Here is a 14276-nt window from a genome sequence, read left to right on the forward strand (position 1 = left end):
CGTTCAAATATTGTGCTGGACATAAACTGCCCATCTGTATAAAACTGGAGGTGTCTGACAGTGTGATGAACTGACCTCTCATAGAAGAGCTGGATTTTATGCTGCTGGAGGAAATGACCTGAGGACCTGAGCACAGCACTATGCAAACCATTTAAAAAGTGAGTTGCTTCCTCTTTCCTGTGCTCCTGATAGCGCGCTCCTCACTCCGGATTACATTGCAGGAAAGGGGGTCATGCCAAACAATAGGCGTAGCACAAGAAACCATTTCACATGTCAGAGAAGTCACAGTGGGTTTCCTTTCTTCCCCTTCCCCAACCAGATTCTGATAACTGATGGTCATTTTGCCCTCCGCAGGCTTCTCCTTTCCTAACGGACAGTAAAGCACTTTAGCTGGGCATCAAGTGACATAAAATACAGTCACACCAGGCAATACAGATTAAAATCATCAATGCTCCGCATATCATATGACCTTGATCTGTGAAGGTCACCGCTATCATGGCAAGGAGGCAGAATGCTGGAGGTAAAACAGTACAGCATAAATGGACACCTGGGGTGACATGTAGCGTGGTGGTTGATATGCAAAGCTTTTCTTTAAGCAAACCTGGAGCTAAAATAAACTTATGATATATTGAATTGTATGTATACGGTAGTACAGCTAAGAAATAGAACATTAGTAGCTAAAGAAAAGAGTCTCATACTAGTTTCCAGTACAGGAAGAGTTAAAAAAAACAACCTTCAGTTGTTATCTTTGCAAAAGAACTTCTCTGAGCTCTTTGACCCAGTCCTGTTTTCTGAAGCACTTAAAGCGGAATATCACCCAGAATTTCTTCTTTGCTCTAAAAGATTATTTACAGCATATAATATACTAACACCATTTTTTTTTAGTAAAACAGCATTCAAAGGGTTACATCACAGGGCTGACTCTTTCTTCTGCAGGGAGAACCCACATCCGAACTGCTGTTAAGCTTATCTTGTGTAAACATTCTGTACTTGATACATTTATGTAAACATTCTCTGGCTGTGCAGGACTTCAGCTGATGAGTCCTGGGGTGAAACACAGATCAGAAATCACTGCTGGCAGCATTCACAACAGAATAACAACAGTTATGAATAAAATGCACCAGCAGCTTTAAAAATAAATTAACTGAACTTTGGGAAGTTATAATGTCTAAATGAATAATAATACTTGTGCACAAAAGCAAATATGATAATTGTATGGGTTATAAAAAGTAGGAAAACACATTTTTGTTGAAAATTTTGTCAGAGTTTTAAACCGCTTTAAACAGCAAAGAAACAGTGAGAGACAGTGGCGAAGCTAAGGAGCTGTGGGCCCTGATGCACTCTATACATAACAATTTATACGGCCAAAACCTGCCAATGGCAACTACAGTGCCAGAGGTGCAAGAAGGGGATGGGGAGCAGTTTGTTAACCACTTACCGACCGCCCACTGCACAGGGGCGGCCGGAAAGTGGATCCCGCAAGGACCAGCTCATGCCCAGAGGCGGCGGTCCTTGTACGGGCATGGGCGGAGCGATCGCGTCATCCGTGACGCGATCCTCCGCCGGGGACTGGCTCCGCCCCCCTCGCGCTGTAACCTGCCGGCCGGTCGGAAGCGCCGGCGGGTTACTAGCACCCAGATCGCTGCATACAAAGTGTATAATACACTGTGTAATGTATACAAAGTGTATTATACAGGCTGCCTCCTGCCCTGGTGGTCCTAGTGTCCCAGTGTCCGAGGGACCACCAGGGCAGGCTGCAGCCACCCTAGTCTGCACACAAACACACTGATTTCCCCCCCCCTGCCCCCTGATCGCCCACAGCACCCCTCAGACCCCCCCCTGCCCACCCCCCAGACCACTGTTTGCACCCAATCACCCCCCTAATCACCCATCAATCACTCCCTGTCACTATCTGTCAACGCTATTTTTTTTTATTCCCTAAACTGCCCCCTGCTCCCTCCTGATCACCCCCCACCCCTCAGATTCTCCCCAGACCCCCCCCCCCCAGATCCCCCCCCTCCCGTGTACTGTATGCATCTATCCCCCTGATCACCTGTCAATCACCTATCAATCACCTGTCAATCACCCATCAATCACCTATCAATCACCCCCTGTCACTGCCACCCATCAATCAGCCCCTAACCTGCCCTGATCGCCCACCCAGACCAATAGATCGCCCGCAGATCCGACGTCAGATGACCTCCCAAGTGCAGTGTTTACATCTGTTCTCTACCCTAAACACCCACTAATTACCCATCAATCACCCCCTATCACCACCTGTCACTGTTACCCATCAGATCAGACCCTAATCTGCCCCTTGCGGGCACCCAATCACCTGCCTACACGCTCAGATTGCCATCAGACCCCCCCCCCCCTTATCAATTCGCCAGTGCAATATTTACATCTGTTCTTCCCTGTAATAACCCACTGATCACCTGTCAATCACCTGTCAATCACCCATCAATCACCCCCTGTCACTGCCACCCATCAATCACCCCCTGTCACTGCCACCCATCAATCAGCCCCTAACCTGCCCCTTGCGGGCAATCTGATCACCCACCCACACCAATAGATCGCCCGCAGATCCGACGTCAGGTCACCTCCCAAGTGCAGTGTTTACATCTGTTCTCTACCCTAAACGCCCACTAATTACCCATCAATCACCCATCAATCAACCCCTATCACCACCTGTCACTGTTACCCATCAGATCAGACCCTAATCTGCCCCTTGCGGGCACCCAATCACCCGCCTACACGCTCAGATTGCCCTCAGATCCCCCCTTATCAATTCATCAGTGCAATATTTACATCTGTTCTTCCCTGTAATAACCCACTGATCACCTGTCAATCACCTGTCAATCACCCATCAATCACCCCCTGTCACTGCCACCCATCAATCACCCCCTGTCACTGCCACCCATCTATCAGCCCCTAACCTGCCCCTTGCGGGCAATCTGATCACCCACCCACACCAATATATCGCCTGCAGATCCGACGTCCGATCACCTCCCAAGTGCAGTGTTTACATCTGTTCTCTACCCTAAACACCCACTAATTACCCATCAATCACCCCCTGTCACTGCTACCTATCAGATTAGACCCCTATCTGCCCCTAGGGCATTCAATCACCCGCCCACACCCTCAGAACGCCCTCAGACCGAAGCCCTGATCACCTCGCCAGTGCATTACTTGCATCTATTCCCCCCTCTAATCACACCTTGAGACACCCATCAATCACCTCCTGTCACCCCCTAGCACACCTACCCATCAGATCAGGCGCTAATTTGCCCCGTGTGGGCTCCTGATCACTCGGCAAAACCCTCAGATCCCTCTCAGACCCCCTTCCGATCACCTCCCCAGTGCATTGATTGCATCTATTTTCCCCTCTAACCACCCCCTGAGACACCCATCAATCACCTCCTGTCACCCCCTAGCACTCCTATCCATCAGATCAGGCCCAATACAACCTGTCATCTAAAAGGCCACCCTGCTTATGACTGGTTCCACAAAATTCGCCCCCTCATAGACCACCTGTCATCAAAATTTGCAGATGCTTATACCCCTGAACAGTCATTTTGAGACATTTGGTTTCCAGACTACGCACGGATTTGGGCCCGTAAAATGCCAGGGCGGTATAGGAACCCCACAAGTGACCCCATTTTAGAAAAAAAGACACCCCAAGGTATTCTGTTAGGTGTATGACAAGTTCATAGAAGATTTTATTTTTTTGTCAAAAGTTAGCGGAAATTGATTTTTATTGTTTTTTGTTTTTTTTTCACAAAGTGTCATTTTTCACTAACTTGTGACAAACAATAAAATCTTCTATGAACTCACCATACACCTAACGGAATACCTTGGGGTGTCTTCTTTCTAAAATGGGGTCACTTGTGGGGTTCCTATACTGCCCTGGCATTTTAGAGGCCCTAAACCGTGAGGAGTAGTCTAGAAAACAAATGCCTCAAAATGACCTGTGAATAGGACGTTGGGCCCCTTAGCGCACCAAGGCTGCAAAAAAGTGTCACACATGTGGTACTCAGGAAAAGTAGTATAATGTGTTTTGGGGTGTATTTTTACACATACCCATGCTGGGTGGGAGAAATCTCTCTGTAAATTGACAATTGTGTGTAAAAAAAATCAAACAATTGGCATTTACCAAGATATTTCTCCCACCCAGCATGGGTATGTGTAAAAATACACCCCAAAACACATTATACTACTTCTCCTGATTACGGCGGTACCACATGTGTGGCACTTTTTTATACCCTAAGTACGCTAAGGGGCCCAAAGTCCAATGAGTACCTTTAGGATTTCACAGGTCATTTTGCGACATTTGGTTTCAAGACTACTCCTCACGGTTTAGGGCCCCTAAAATGCCAGGGCAGTATAGGAACCCCACAAATGACCCCATTCTAGAAAGAAGACACCCAAAGGTATTCCGTTAGGAGTATGGTGAGTTCATAGAAGATTTTATTTTTTGTCACAAGTTAGCGGAAAATGACACTTTGTGAAAAAAAAACAATTAAAATCAATTTCCGCTAACTTGTGACAAAAAAATAAAATCTTCTATGAACTCACCATACTCCTAACAGAATACCTTGGGGTGTCTTCTTTCTAAAATGTGGTCATTAGTGGGGTTCCTATACTGCCCTGGCATTTTAGGGGCCCTAAACCGTGAGGAGTCGTCTTGAAACAAAAATGACCTGTGAAATCCTAAAGGTACTCATTGGACTTTGGGCCCCTTAGCGCAGTTAGGGTGCAAAAAAGTGCCACACATGTGGTATCGCAGTACTCAGGAGAAGTAGTATAATGTGTTTTGGGGTGTATTTTTACACATACCCATGCTGAGTGGGAGAAATATCTCTGTAAATGGACAATTGTGTGTAAAAACAATCAAACAATTGTCATTTACAGAAATATTTCTCCCACCCAGCATGGGTATGTGTAAAAATACACCCCAAAGCACATTATACTACTTCTCCTGAGTACGGCAATACCACATGTGTGGCACTTTTTTGCAGCCTAACTGCGCTAAGGGGCCCAAAGTCCAATGAGCACCTTTAGGCTTTACAGGGGTGCTTACAATTTAGCACCCCCAAAATGTCAGGACAGTAAACACACCCCACAAATGACCCCATTTTGGAAAGTAGACACCCCAAGGTATTCAGAGAGGGGCATGGTGAGTCCGTGGCAGATTTCATTTTTTTTTGTCGCAAGTTAGAAGAAATGGAAACTTTTTGTTTTTTGTCACAAAGTGTCATATACCGCTTACTTGTGACAAAAAAATAATATTTTCTATGAACTCACTAAGCCTCTCAGTGAATACTTTGGGATGTGTTCTTTCCAAAATGGGGTCATTTGGGGGGTATTTATACTATCCTGGAATTCTAGCCCCTCATGAAACATGACGGGTGCTCAGAAAAGTCAGAGTTGCTGGAAAATGGGAAAATTCACTTTTTGCACCATAGTTTGTAAACGCTATAACTTTTACCCAAACCAATAAAAATAGGCTGAATGGGCTTTTTTTTTAATCAAAAACATGTTTGTCCACATTTTTCGTGCTGCATGTATACAGAAATTTTACTTTATTTGAAAAATGTCAGCACAGAAAAAAAAAAAAATATTTTTTTTGACAAAATTCATGTCTTTTTTGATGAATATAATAAAAAGTAAAAATCGCAGCAGCAATCAAATAGAACCAAAATAAAGCTTTATTATTGACAAGAAAAGGAGCCAAAATTCATTTAGGTGGTAGGTTGTATGAGCGAGCAATAAACCGTGAAAGCTGCAGTGGTCTGAACGGAAAAAAAGTGCCTGGTCCTTAAGGGGGGTAAAGCCCACGGTCCTCAAGTGGTTAATGATTACCACTATTCAAAGCATCTATAGAAGTCATTATTATGAGCACAGGATCAATAGAGAATTAATACTGTAGTCGAGGGAGGGCCCTTTGGGGCCCCTCTGGCCCCAGGGCCCCAGTGCGGTCGCAACCTCTGCACCCCCTATTGCTACGCCCCTGGTGAGAGACAGCTTGAGATAAGGTTTTGCTGCAGAAATGTTCAAGGGATCATTATTTTTGCTCTGTTTTATGGATTAAAACACAGGTGACTAGATTCACAAAAGGGTGCTAACACAGTTAGCACGTGTAAAAGCTTTTCGCGTGCAAACGCACGTGCAAACCATTATGCACGCATGTTTTCACGTGAAAAGTTTAGCACTTCCGTGCTAACGCCTGCGTGGGGTGTATGCGCACAAACCTTTATGTGCACGTGGGTTTACGCGCGCAAACTTTCACGTGCATCACATGGCGTGCTAACTACATAGCACGGCCGAGCTATGTGTTAGCACCCTTTTGTGAATCAAGCCCAGAGTGTGCTTTTAAAACTGCAGCTGTGACAGAATGATGCAATGTTATATAAAAAGCTATATAAATGAAAATTAAAATATGAGACTCTTTTCTTTGCTACTAATGTTCTATTCTTTATCCATACAACACCTACAATTCATTATATCATAAGTTTTTTCCCACTTCAGGTTTGCTTTAACAGCTACTCTACAGCTATATCCTAAGTTTCAAACGCATCTTTGGTGTACATAAAAAACACAGAGGTAATGCTTAAAAGTTAGAATGCCCCCCCAGCACATTGTTTGTTTAATATGATTCACAAGGTTCCATTGCATAACTCTGTCCTCTTTTAGAAAATGACCCTGGCCTTTTATGTATCGAATATAGAAAAGGCAGAGGCCTTTTTCTGCAGCGGGGCTACCTGCCGGAACTCGGCTGATTTGGGGCTCCAGTGAATCTTATCATACAGACAACGTGTCGGGGAATTCACATTGGCAATAACAGGCTACGATGGCCGACAGAGGGTAGAATGTCAGCTTTCTGGCCAGGAGCAGTGCTGCTCATCCAGATTCCGGATATCCGGGTAACCTGGATATCCGACCTTTTTTCAGCTATCCAATTCGGATTCCGGATTTCTGTGCGGATATTTGGTCGCATACCCGTATATCCGCGGACATCCGCAGAAATCCGACTATTGAGATACTGTAACTAAGTAGATGATGTCCAGGATGTCATTGAGCCAATCAGAGGGCTCCCAGCAGAAGCCCTAGCAACCAATCACAGAAGGGAACCCTGGCCAGCCCCACCTGATCTCATTGAGCCAATCAGAGGGCTCCCAGCCGAAGCCCTGGCACCCAAAGTGCCACGTGCCAAGTTCCAAGGGCCACGTGCCAAGTGCCAAGTGCCGAGGGCCACGTGCCAAGTGCCGCGTTACACGTTCCAAGTGCCAAGGGCCACGTGCCACGTGCCGAGTGACAGTCAGACAGCAGAGTGGGTGGCCCAGGTTCCTGACGTGCGCCGGTGACGGCGATTGCGGCGGGTATGTGCGGCGATTTGTCGTTATCCGTCGGGATTCCGCCGTTTCTGTACCAGCAGTCTCTGGTCCTTAAGGGTTTTGGTCCGCTTTAACTAAATAACTTTTCATTGAAAAATATATATTCTGAAAGCTTCTCTTTAAAGGACAACTAGAGTGAGAAGAATAGGTAGGCTGACAGATTTATTTCCTTTTAAACAATACCAGTTGCCTGGCAGCCCTGCTGGTCTATTTGGATGCAGTAGTGTCTGAATAACACCAGAAACAAGCATGCAGCTAATCTTTTCATGTCTTTTGATAATTTTCTGATCTGCTGCATGCTTGACCAGGGTCTGTGGCTAAAAGTCATAGAGGAAGATGATCAGTAGGACAGCCAGACAACTGGTGTTGCTTAAAAGGAAATAAATATGGCAGCCTCCAAATCCTTCTCGCTTCAGCTGTCCATTACTATCTCAATAAACTTTCTTACTTTACTGCTGTGGAACTTTCCTGCAAAAAAATAAAAAAAAAATATGTGGCTCTCAGGGGCATCAAAATGAAACTGACCTAGGCTAGAGGGAGGGTACACTGATGATGTTGAATTAATTCTTTTTTCATGTTTAGCTATAGCAGACAGTTGGTGGACAACAGATTCTGTGACTGGTGTCAACTATCAGATCAATGAAAATTCGGCCCTCACGTGGTACCAAGCGCGGCAGAGCTGTAAGCAGCAAAACGCAGAGCTGTTAAGCATTACTGAGCTACATGAGCAGACATACATCTCAGGTGAGATTTTTAAAGTGGATCCGAGACAAACGTTTTCTGCCTTCATTTTTCTGCCCCTTAGTTTATTGGGCATTCTTCCCCCCAAATGCTTTTTTAAATTGTATTTATTACCTAATTGCATGTAAATTAATGTATCCATGCCCCCAGCTCCTCCAGCGCCAAAGCGCTGCAAGTGCTCATGGGAGCTCAGCCTGGGGAGGAGGAGGCTTTTGCTGAAGCTTGCATGATATATCAGAGAGGGGAAAAGAGAGGAGGGGAGGGGAGTGGCATTTTCACAGGCTGAGAGGTGGAGATGCAGATCAGCTTGCCTGTGTAATGATGACAAGCAGAATATGGGTGCTCTCATTTAATCACAGGAAGAAATAATGATATATTGTTGAAGCTGTTTGCAGCTAGATTTGCTTTGTAAACTATCTAAACTTTAGATAAGATATATAGACAAGTTACTTGCTATAGTTAGTTTTTAGATCTGCTTTAAGTAAAAAATTGGGATGAGTTGAATTCTCGTGTGAAACCAAGTTTGTATTGCTGCAAGTAGTCATGTCTATGAGAACTCACTGAGAAGCATGTGATTTGTTCAATCAGCTCTGATTTTCTGTGGTCACTGATCACATCCTGCTTCAGCACATAACCCTGACTAGCAAATCAGAGACTTACACATGCCCCTTTCTAGAGGTGGGCAGAGCGGAACATTACCTGGCTAAAGCGGGGACTCTCTTGCTACTGAAATAATGGGGGTAGGCTCTCTGGCCATCTAAATGGATGTCTCCTTGGGTAAATGGGGGCTCCCTGGCTAAGCAGGAGTTCTTTGGCTAAACTTGGGCACTCTATGTCTATACAGGGGCATCTCTGGCTAAACATGGGGAGCTCTCTGGATACCTAATTGGGGGGTGGGGTTCTTGCTACACAGGGAGCACAATTTTTACACCCTCTCCCTGGGAACTCTATAGCTTTGAAAATCTATCACCTGACAAAACTGATCACATGCTTCACTATGAGTTCTCCTAGACATGACTATCACTAGTTACGAGATGGATTTACATGTAGACACCATCGTACTTAAGGAACATAAGCGTAGTTCACCCTCCTATGCAAGAAGCCTAACTGTAGTGGAAGTACTATGTATGTGTGTGTTTTGCATATCCAGCTTGTAAAAGTTCTGATTTTTTTTCTGCCATGTTTGATTTATTACGGTCCATTTCAATTTAAGCTTTGATCTTATATATATTTATATAATCTGTTGCCTTTTTTTGTTTTGTTTTTTGTTTTTGTAGGATTAACAAATGCCCTTACGGCAGCCTTATGGGTGGGCCTGAATAGTTTAGACTTCAATGGTGGCTGGAGGTGGGACAATGGAAATGCATTCAGATACCTCAACTGGGTCCCAGGTAAAAATGTTGTTGCGTGTACTGTGTTTTTGTAACTTGTTCAAACATTGTTCAATTAAATATACCTGTTAAAAATGTTGTTTTTTTTATTGTAAACTTAATGAGAAGGCAAATAACCCATTGTTCTCTGTTATTTATTTATTGCCAAGTAATACTGAATAATAGCCAGTGTGTAAGGATTTAAATATCAGTAGGTCAGTGTTGAAAAATATCCTCCATGTTATGGGCAACCGACTGGGTTAGTAAAGTATTTGGGCCCGTTTCCACTAGCGCGGAAACTGGGCCGAATCCACAGAGTTTCCCTGCAGGCAAATCACACGGGGAAACTCTGCCATAGGAAACAATGACGCCACCGGCCGAATCGCTTACCTTAGCTATTCGACCGACATTGCCATTAGTTTCCGTGAGGGAGGTTGCGAATCCCATAGCCTTAGGACGGCTTATGAGATTCGTCAGCGTCCCTACAGACGAGGAAGTGCCGCCGCGCGTCTCCCAGCCATGCGCGGCACTAGTGGAAACGGGCCCTTAGTGTTATGTGGCAATGGTGAGTTGGTGGGTTGTTTTTTTTTAACAGCGGCATACTTTACTAACTGAAGGCAGAGAAGGTCCTAATGGAAGGTCTGTGTAGAGGGTTCAGTAACTGGCAAGGTGCCTTAGTGAATAGCGCTATTGCCTCGTAGTAGTAAATAATAAGCACAAATTTGGCATAGTCATAATTTTGCTTTAAAATTTGCAATTGCGAGGCAAAATTATAATGCAAAAAACATAATTAATTTAATCTGTAATCGAAATCAGGAACCGTAATTTCGTATTTTCACAGAATTTTGTGCCGACTGTATTGATTTTATTTAGGCCTCTTTCCCACCAAGACCTTGCGTTTCAGGGGACGATAAGGTCGGATAACGTGCCCTTAATGCAACGCGTGGTGGTGTTGAAGTTGGACGTCAGATTGAGCCGCGTTATGTGGCTCTCAAAGCAGCCGCTCCAGGATAGTGATGGGAAGTCCAGATCTTTTTAAGGGCTCGTTCCCACTGTTGCGACGCGATTTCGGCCGCATTCCGACGCTTGTAAAAACGCATGCGGATGCGTTTCCACATGCGTTTTTACCCGCGATTTCGCATGCGATTTCGCATGGCAGGGTGCCATGCGAAATTAACCATGACACTGCCAGGGCTAAATAAAATTGAAAAAGGTGCGAAATCGCACGCGAAATCGCGGGTAAAAACGCATGTAACAAACGCATGCGTTTTTACTATTAAATACATTAGCGGCGATTCGCACGGATTCCCGACGCAGGCGAAATCGTTGGCTCTTTTGTGCGTTTTTTTCACGCTGAAAAAAACGCACCTCAACAACGCTACAGTGGAAACAGGCCCATCCACTTGTATTACATGTGCGGATCTGCATGCGTTGGACGCATGCAGATTCGCGATAGTGGAAACGAGCCCTAAGGATTTGGATCATTCGAATCGGATCATTGAAAAGATCCGGATCTTTGAACCGAATCATTTGAATCATTTTACTAGGGAAGCAGACTGGGTGAAATGACTAGCAGGACAGGACTTTCCCTGCACTGTACATTCTGTATGTTCTTGTTTCTTCCAGACAGACATCCACTGTGAACCGAATCTTTCATTGTGATGATCCGGATGATTCGACTCACAAAAAAGATCCGGCTCAAATGAACGATTCGTTCATGATCGGACAACACTACAGTCCTACCATGAGTCACCACAGTGCAGTAAATATTAATTAGCCATGTGGCTGGCTGCGGAGAAGGAGGGGAGACCTCCTCCTCCAACATTACTGAGCATGTGCAAACAGTCTAACGCGGCTTAGCCGAGTATAACGTACAGCATGCAGCACTTTGCTTAAACGTGCTGCGTTACTATGTAACGCAACGTGTGCACTGTGAACAGCACATTGATTTTACAGTGCTGTGAGTTAGGCTGCATTACTGGCTGCTGTAACGTGGGACTTTAATGTCCCACTGTGAAACCAGCCTTAAATTACAGCCCCCATACATGCTATTGTCAACAGTAAATATGCAAAGGGAAAATGTTTTTAAACTTAGAAAAATTAGTTTAAAAAAACATTTTTCCTTTGCATTTTTTAAATCAGTTTTCTCAAAAACTACAAGGTCTTTTTGAAAAATATTTTTTGGTCTTACCCCAATATTTCCCTTAACCTATGCACCAATTATGGTGACAATGGCATTATGAAATTATGAATGGATTACACTAAATCAATTGTATTTACAAATCGTAATTACGTAAGGGCGTAATTGCAAATATGTATGCACAAATGTTGTGTAATCGGAGTTAGCTGATAATGAGCATCAGGCACTGTCTTGTAGCACTAGGGTCCTTGGTTCAAATCTTGGCCATTACACAAACTACATGGAGTTTTTATGTTCTGTCTACATTTGTGTCGGCTTTCCGTCCTGAGCCTGACTCGGAATTACCGCTAAGGAGGTTAAAGAGAACCAGAGATGAAGCACCTTCTTGTATTTTACCTTATAAATCAGTGGGAACATGACAGTAAACACCTAATCTGCTCTTTGTTTCATTGTTCTCTATTTAATCTGACTGTTATCACCTCTGATAAGAATCCCCGACTGAGCACTCAGTCTAGCTTTGCTACGGAAAGATTATAGCTGAATCTGTCTTCTGTGGTGTCTTTTCAAGCCCAAGCCTGTCCCCTTGTGGCTCTGCTATAATGACTCAGCTATAATTATTCCCTGCAAAGCCAGACTGATTGCTCAGTCCGGGATTCTTATCACAGCTGATAACAGACACTTGTAGCAGTGAGGATGAAACAGAGAGCATGGTAAGTGTTTTCTCTAATGTTCTTACTGATATATATGGTAAAATACACAAGGGTGCTTCGTCTCTGGTTCCCTTTAAAGGTTATTGTGCTGTTGCGCATCTTTTAGAACAGAGAGGACGTTCCGAGTTCAGGTCCGCTTTAACAATTTAACTGCTGGTTTATATTTTTTCTTATACAATTTCCCTAAGTGTTTCTAAATAAAGAATCCTTATCTCTTTTAGGAAATCCGTCAACAGAACCTGGCAAGAACTGTGTGGCTCTCAACTCGGGAAAGAATGCAAAGTGGGAAAGCATAGAGTGTTCTCAGAAGCTGGGCTACATCTGTAAAAAGGGCAACATCACCTCCTCCTACATCCCTCCATCTGGTAGGAATATAAAGACTTTAAACCTCGACCCAGCCACACGGGTCTCAATGTAACTTGGCATGGTCAGCAAGATGCTAATCAGACTTCTGTCCTCTTATTGCTCCTCCCCTTATTGCAGATAGATTAACTATATGTGGCCAGCTCTGCAGCTCAGCAGATTCTTATCATTGTGAGACTTTGCTGTACCTGTAACTGCAGACTTAGCTGTCCACAATGACACAGAACATTTATATTGCACTTTTCTCCTGGAAAACTCAAAGCACCAGAGCTGCAGCCGCTAGGGCGCGCTCAGTAGGCAGTAGCAGTGTTAGGGAGTCTTGCCCAAGGTCTCCTACTAAATAGGTGCTGTCTTACTTCTGAATAGGAAGAGCCGAGATTCAAACCCAGGTTTTCTGGGCCCTTAAAGCGGATTCGAGATGAAAAACTAACTATAACAAGTAACTTATCTATATATCTTATCTAAAGTTTAGATGGTTAGACAGCAAATCTAGCTGCAGACAGTTTTAATAGAATATGATTATTTCTTCCTGTGATACGACAGCAGCCATGTTTGTAAACATTACACAGAGGCAGGCTTATCTGTATCTTGAGCCATCAGCCTAATCCCCTCTCCTCCTCCCCTCTGCCTCTGAAATCAATGGCTAGTAACACCTCCCCCTCCTCCTGCCCAGACTGAGCTCCCATGAGCCCTTGCTACTGCCAAGGCTCTCTGAAAACCTGTGGGCGTGGCTTTTTTAGTTTATAGGGAATTAGAGTATTAAAACAAAAACTAATAAATATTTGGCTTGAGGAATGCCCTATAAACAATAGGAAAGGAACACAATTATGCAATGTGTAAAAGTTCACCTCGGAACCACTTTAACCAGTACACTCTCCAGCCACTGAGTTCATTTCTCACCAGTACAGGGATAAGGTGAGCTGGTTCAGGTCATGTGTACTGATAAGGAGAAGCTAACATCCCTCCCCTCACAGCTCCTCCCTGGATGATGATAGGTAGGCATGATCACGAGACACTGCTAATTCTGAGTTGATGTAATGTTAATGCAATTTTTTTCAGCTTGGAAATGCATCTGTCAAATGTACAAGCTGCTGCATTTTCTTGGTCTATTTCAAAGTAAACCTGAACTCTTGCACAGGACAAAGGGAAAACATAGAGAAATGCACCCTGTATGTATTTAGAGAGTTTAGCCTATCTAATTCCCTTTCATTTGTGTCTAATCACAAGTTGTAATTTGATCTCTCCTGTGTTTACATGACTGCCACGGCAGAGATAACAGATAAGACCATTTGAAAGCATAAAAAAGTCTGCTTCCATGAATCAGGAAGTAGAAACTGTGCGGATTTATTTTAGGACTTCTATCAGCTGTAACAAAGACATGTTTTTTGTTTAAAGATTATTATGCTGCTGTGTATCTTTTAGAGCAGAGAGGACTTATGAGTTCAGGTCCACCTTCAAGCTGCATAAATGTTCAGAAAATTAAAATAAACTTTGCAAAAACTCAGAGTTATTATCCATTAGCCATTCCTACTTATAACTTATAATTATGGTAACCGAG

General features: G+C 44.0%; 1 protein-coding gene across 3 annotated transcripts in view; it reads left to right on the forward strand.

The window, feature by feature from the left end:
- The window catches only part of LOC137518157 (macrophage mannose receptor 1-like), a 171139-nt gene that overhangs the window by 49553 nt on the left and 107310 nt on the right, over positions 1-14276 (forward strand). For all 3 annotated transcript variants that reach the window (XM_068235569.1, XM_068235571.1, XM_068235570.1), the window contains exons 4-6: positions 7977-8138; positions 9413-9526; positions 12577-12720. In XM_068235569.1, the coding sequence (XP_068091670.1) occupies positions 7977-8138; positions 9413-9526; positions 12577-12720 (420 nt within the window). The remainder of the gene's footprint in view (positions 1-7976; positions 8139-9412; positions 9527-12576; positions 12721-14276) is intronic.

Source organism: Hyperolius riggenbachi, chromosome 5 (assembly GCF_040937935.1).
Source record: "Hyperolius riggenbachi isolate aHypRig1 chromosome 5, aHypRig1.pri, whole genome shotgun sequence".
In the NCBI taxonomy this organism is placed as follows: Eukaryota; Metazoa; Chordata; class Amphibia; order Anura; family Hyperoliidae; genus Hyperolius; species Hyperolius riggenbachi.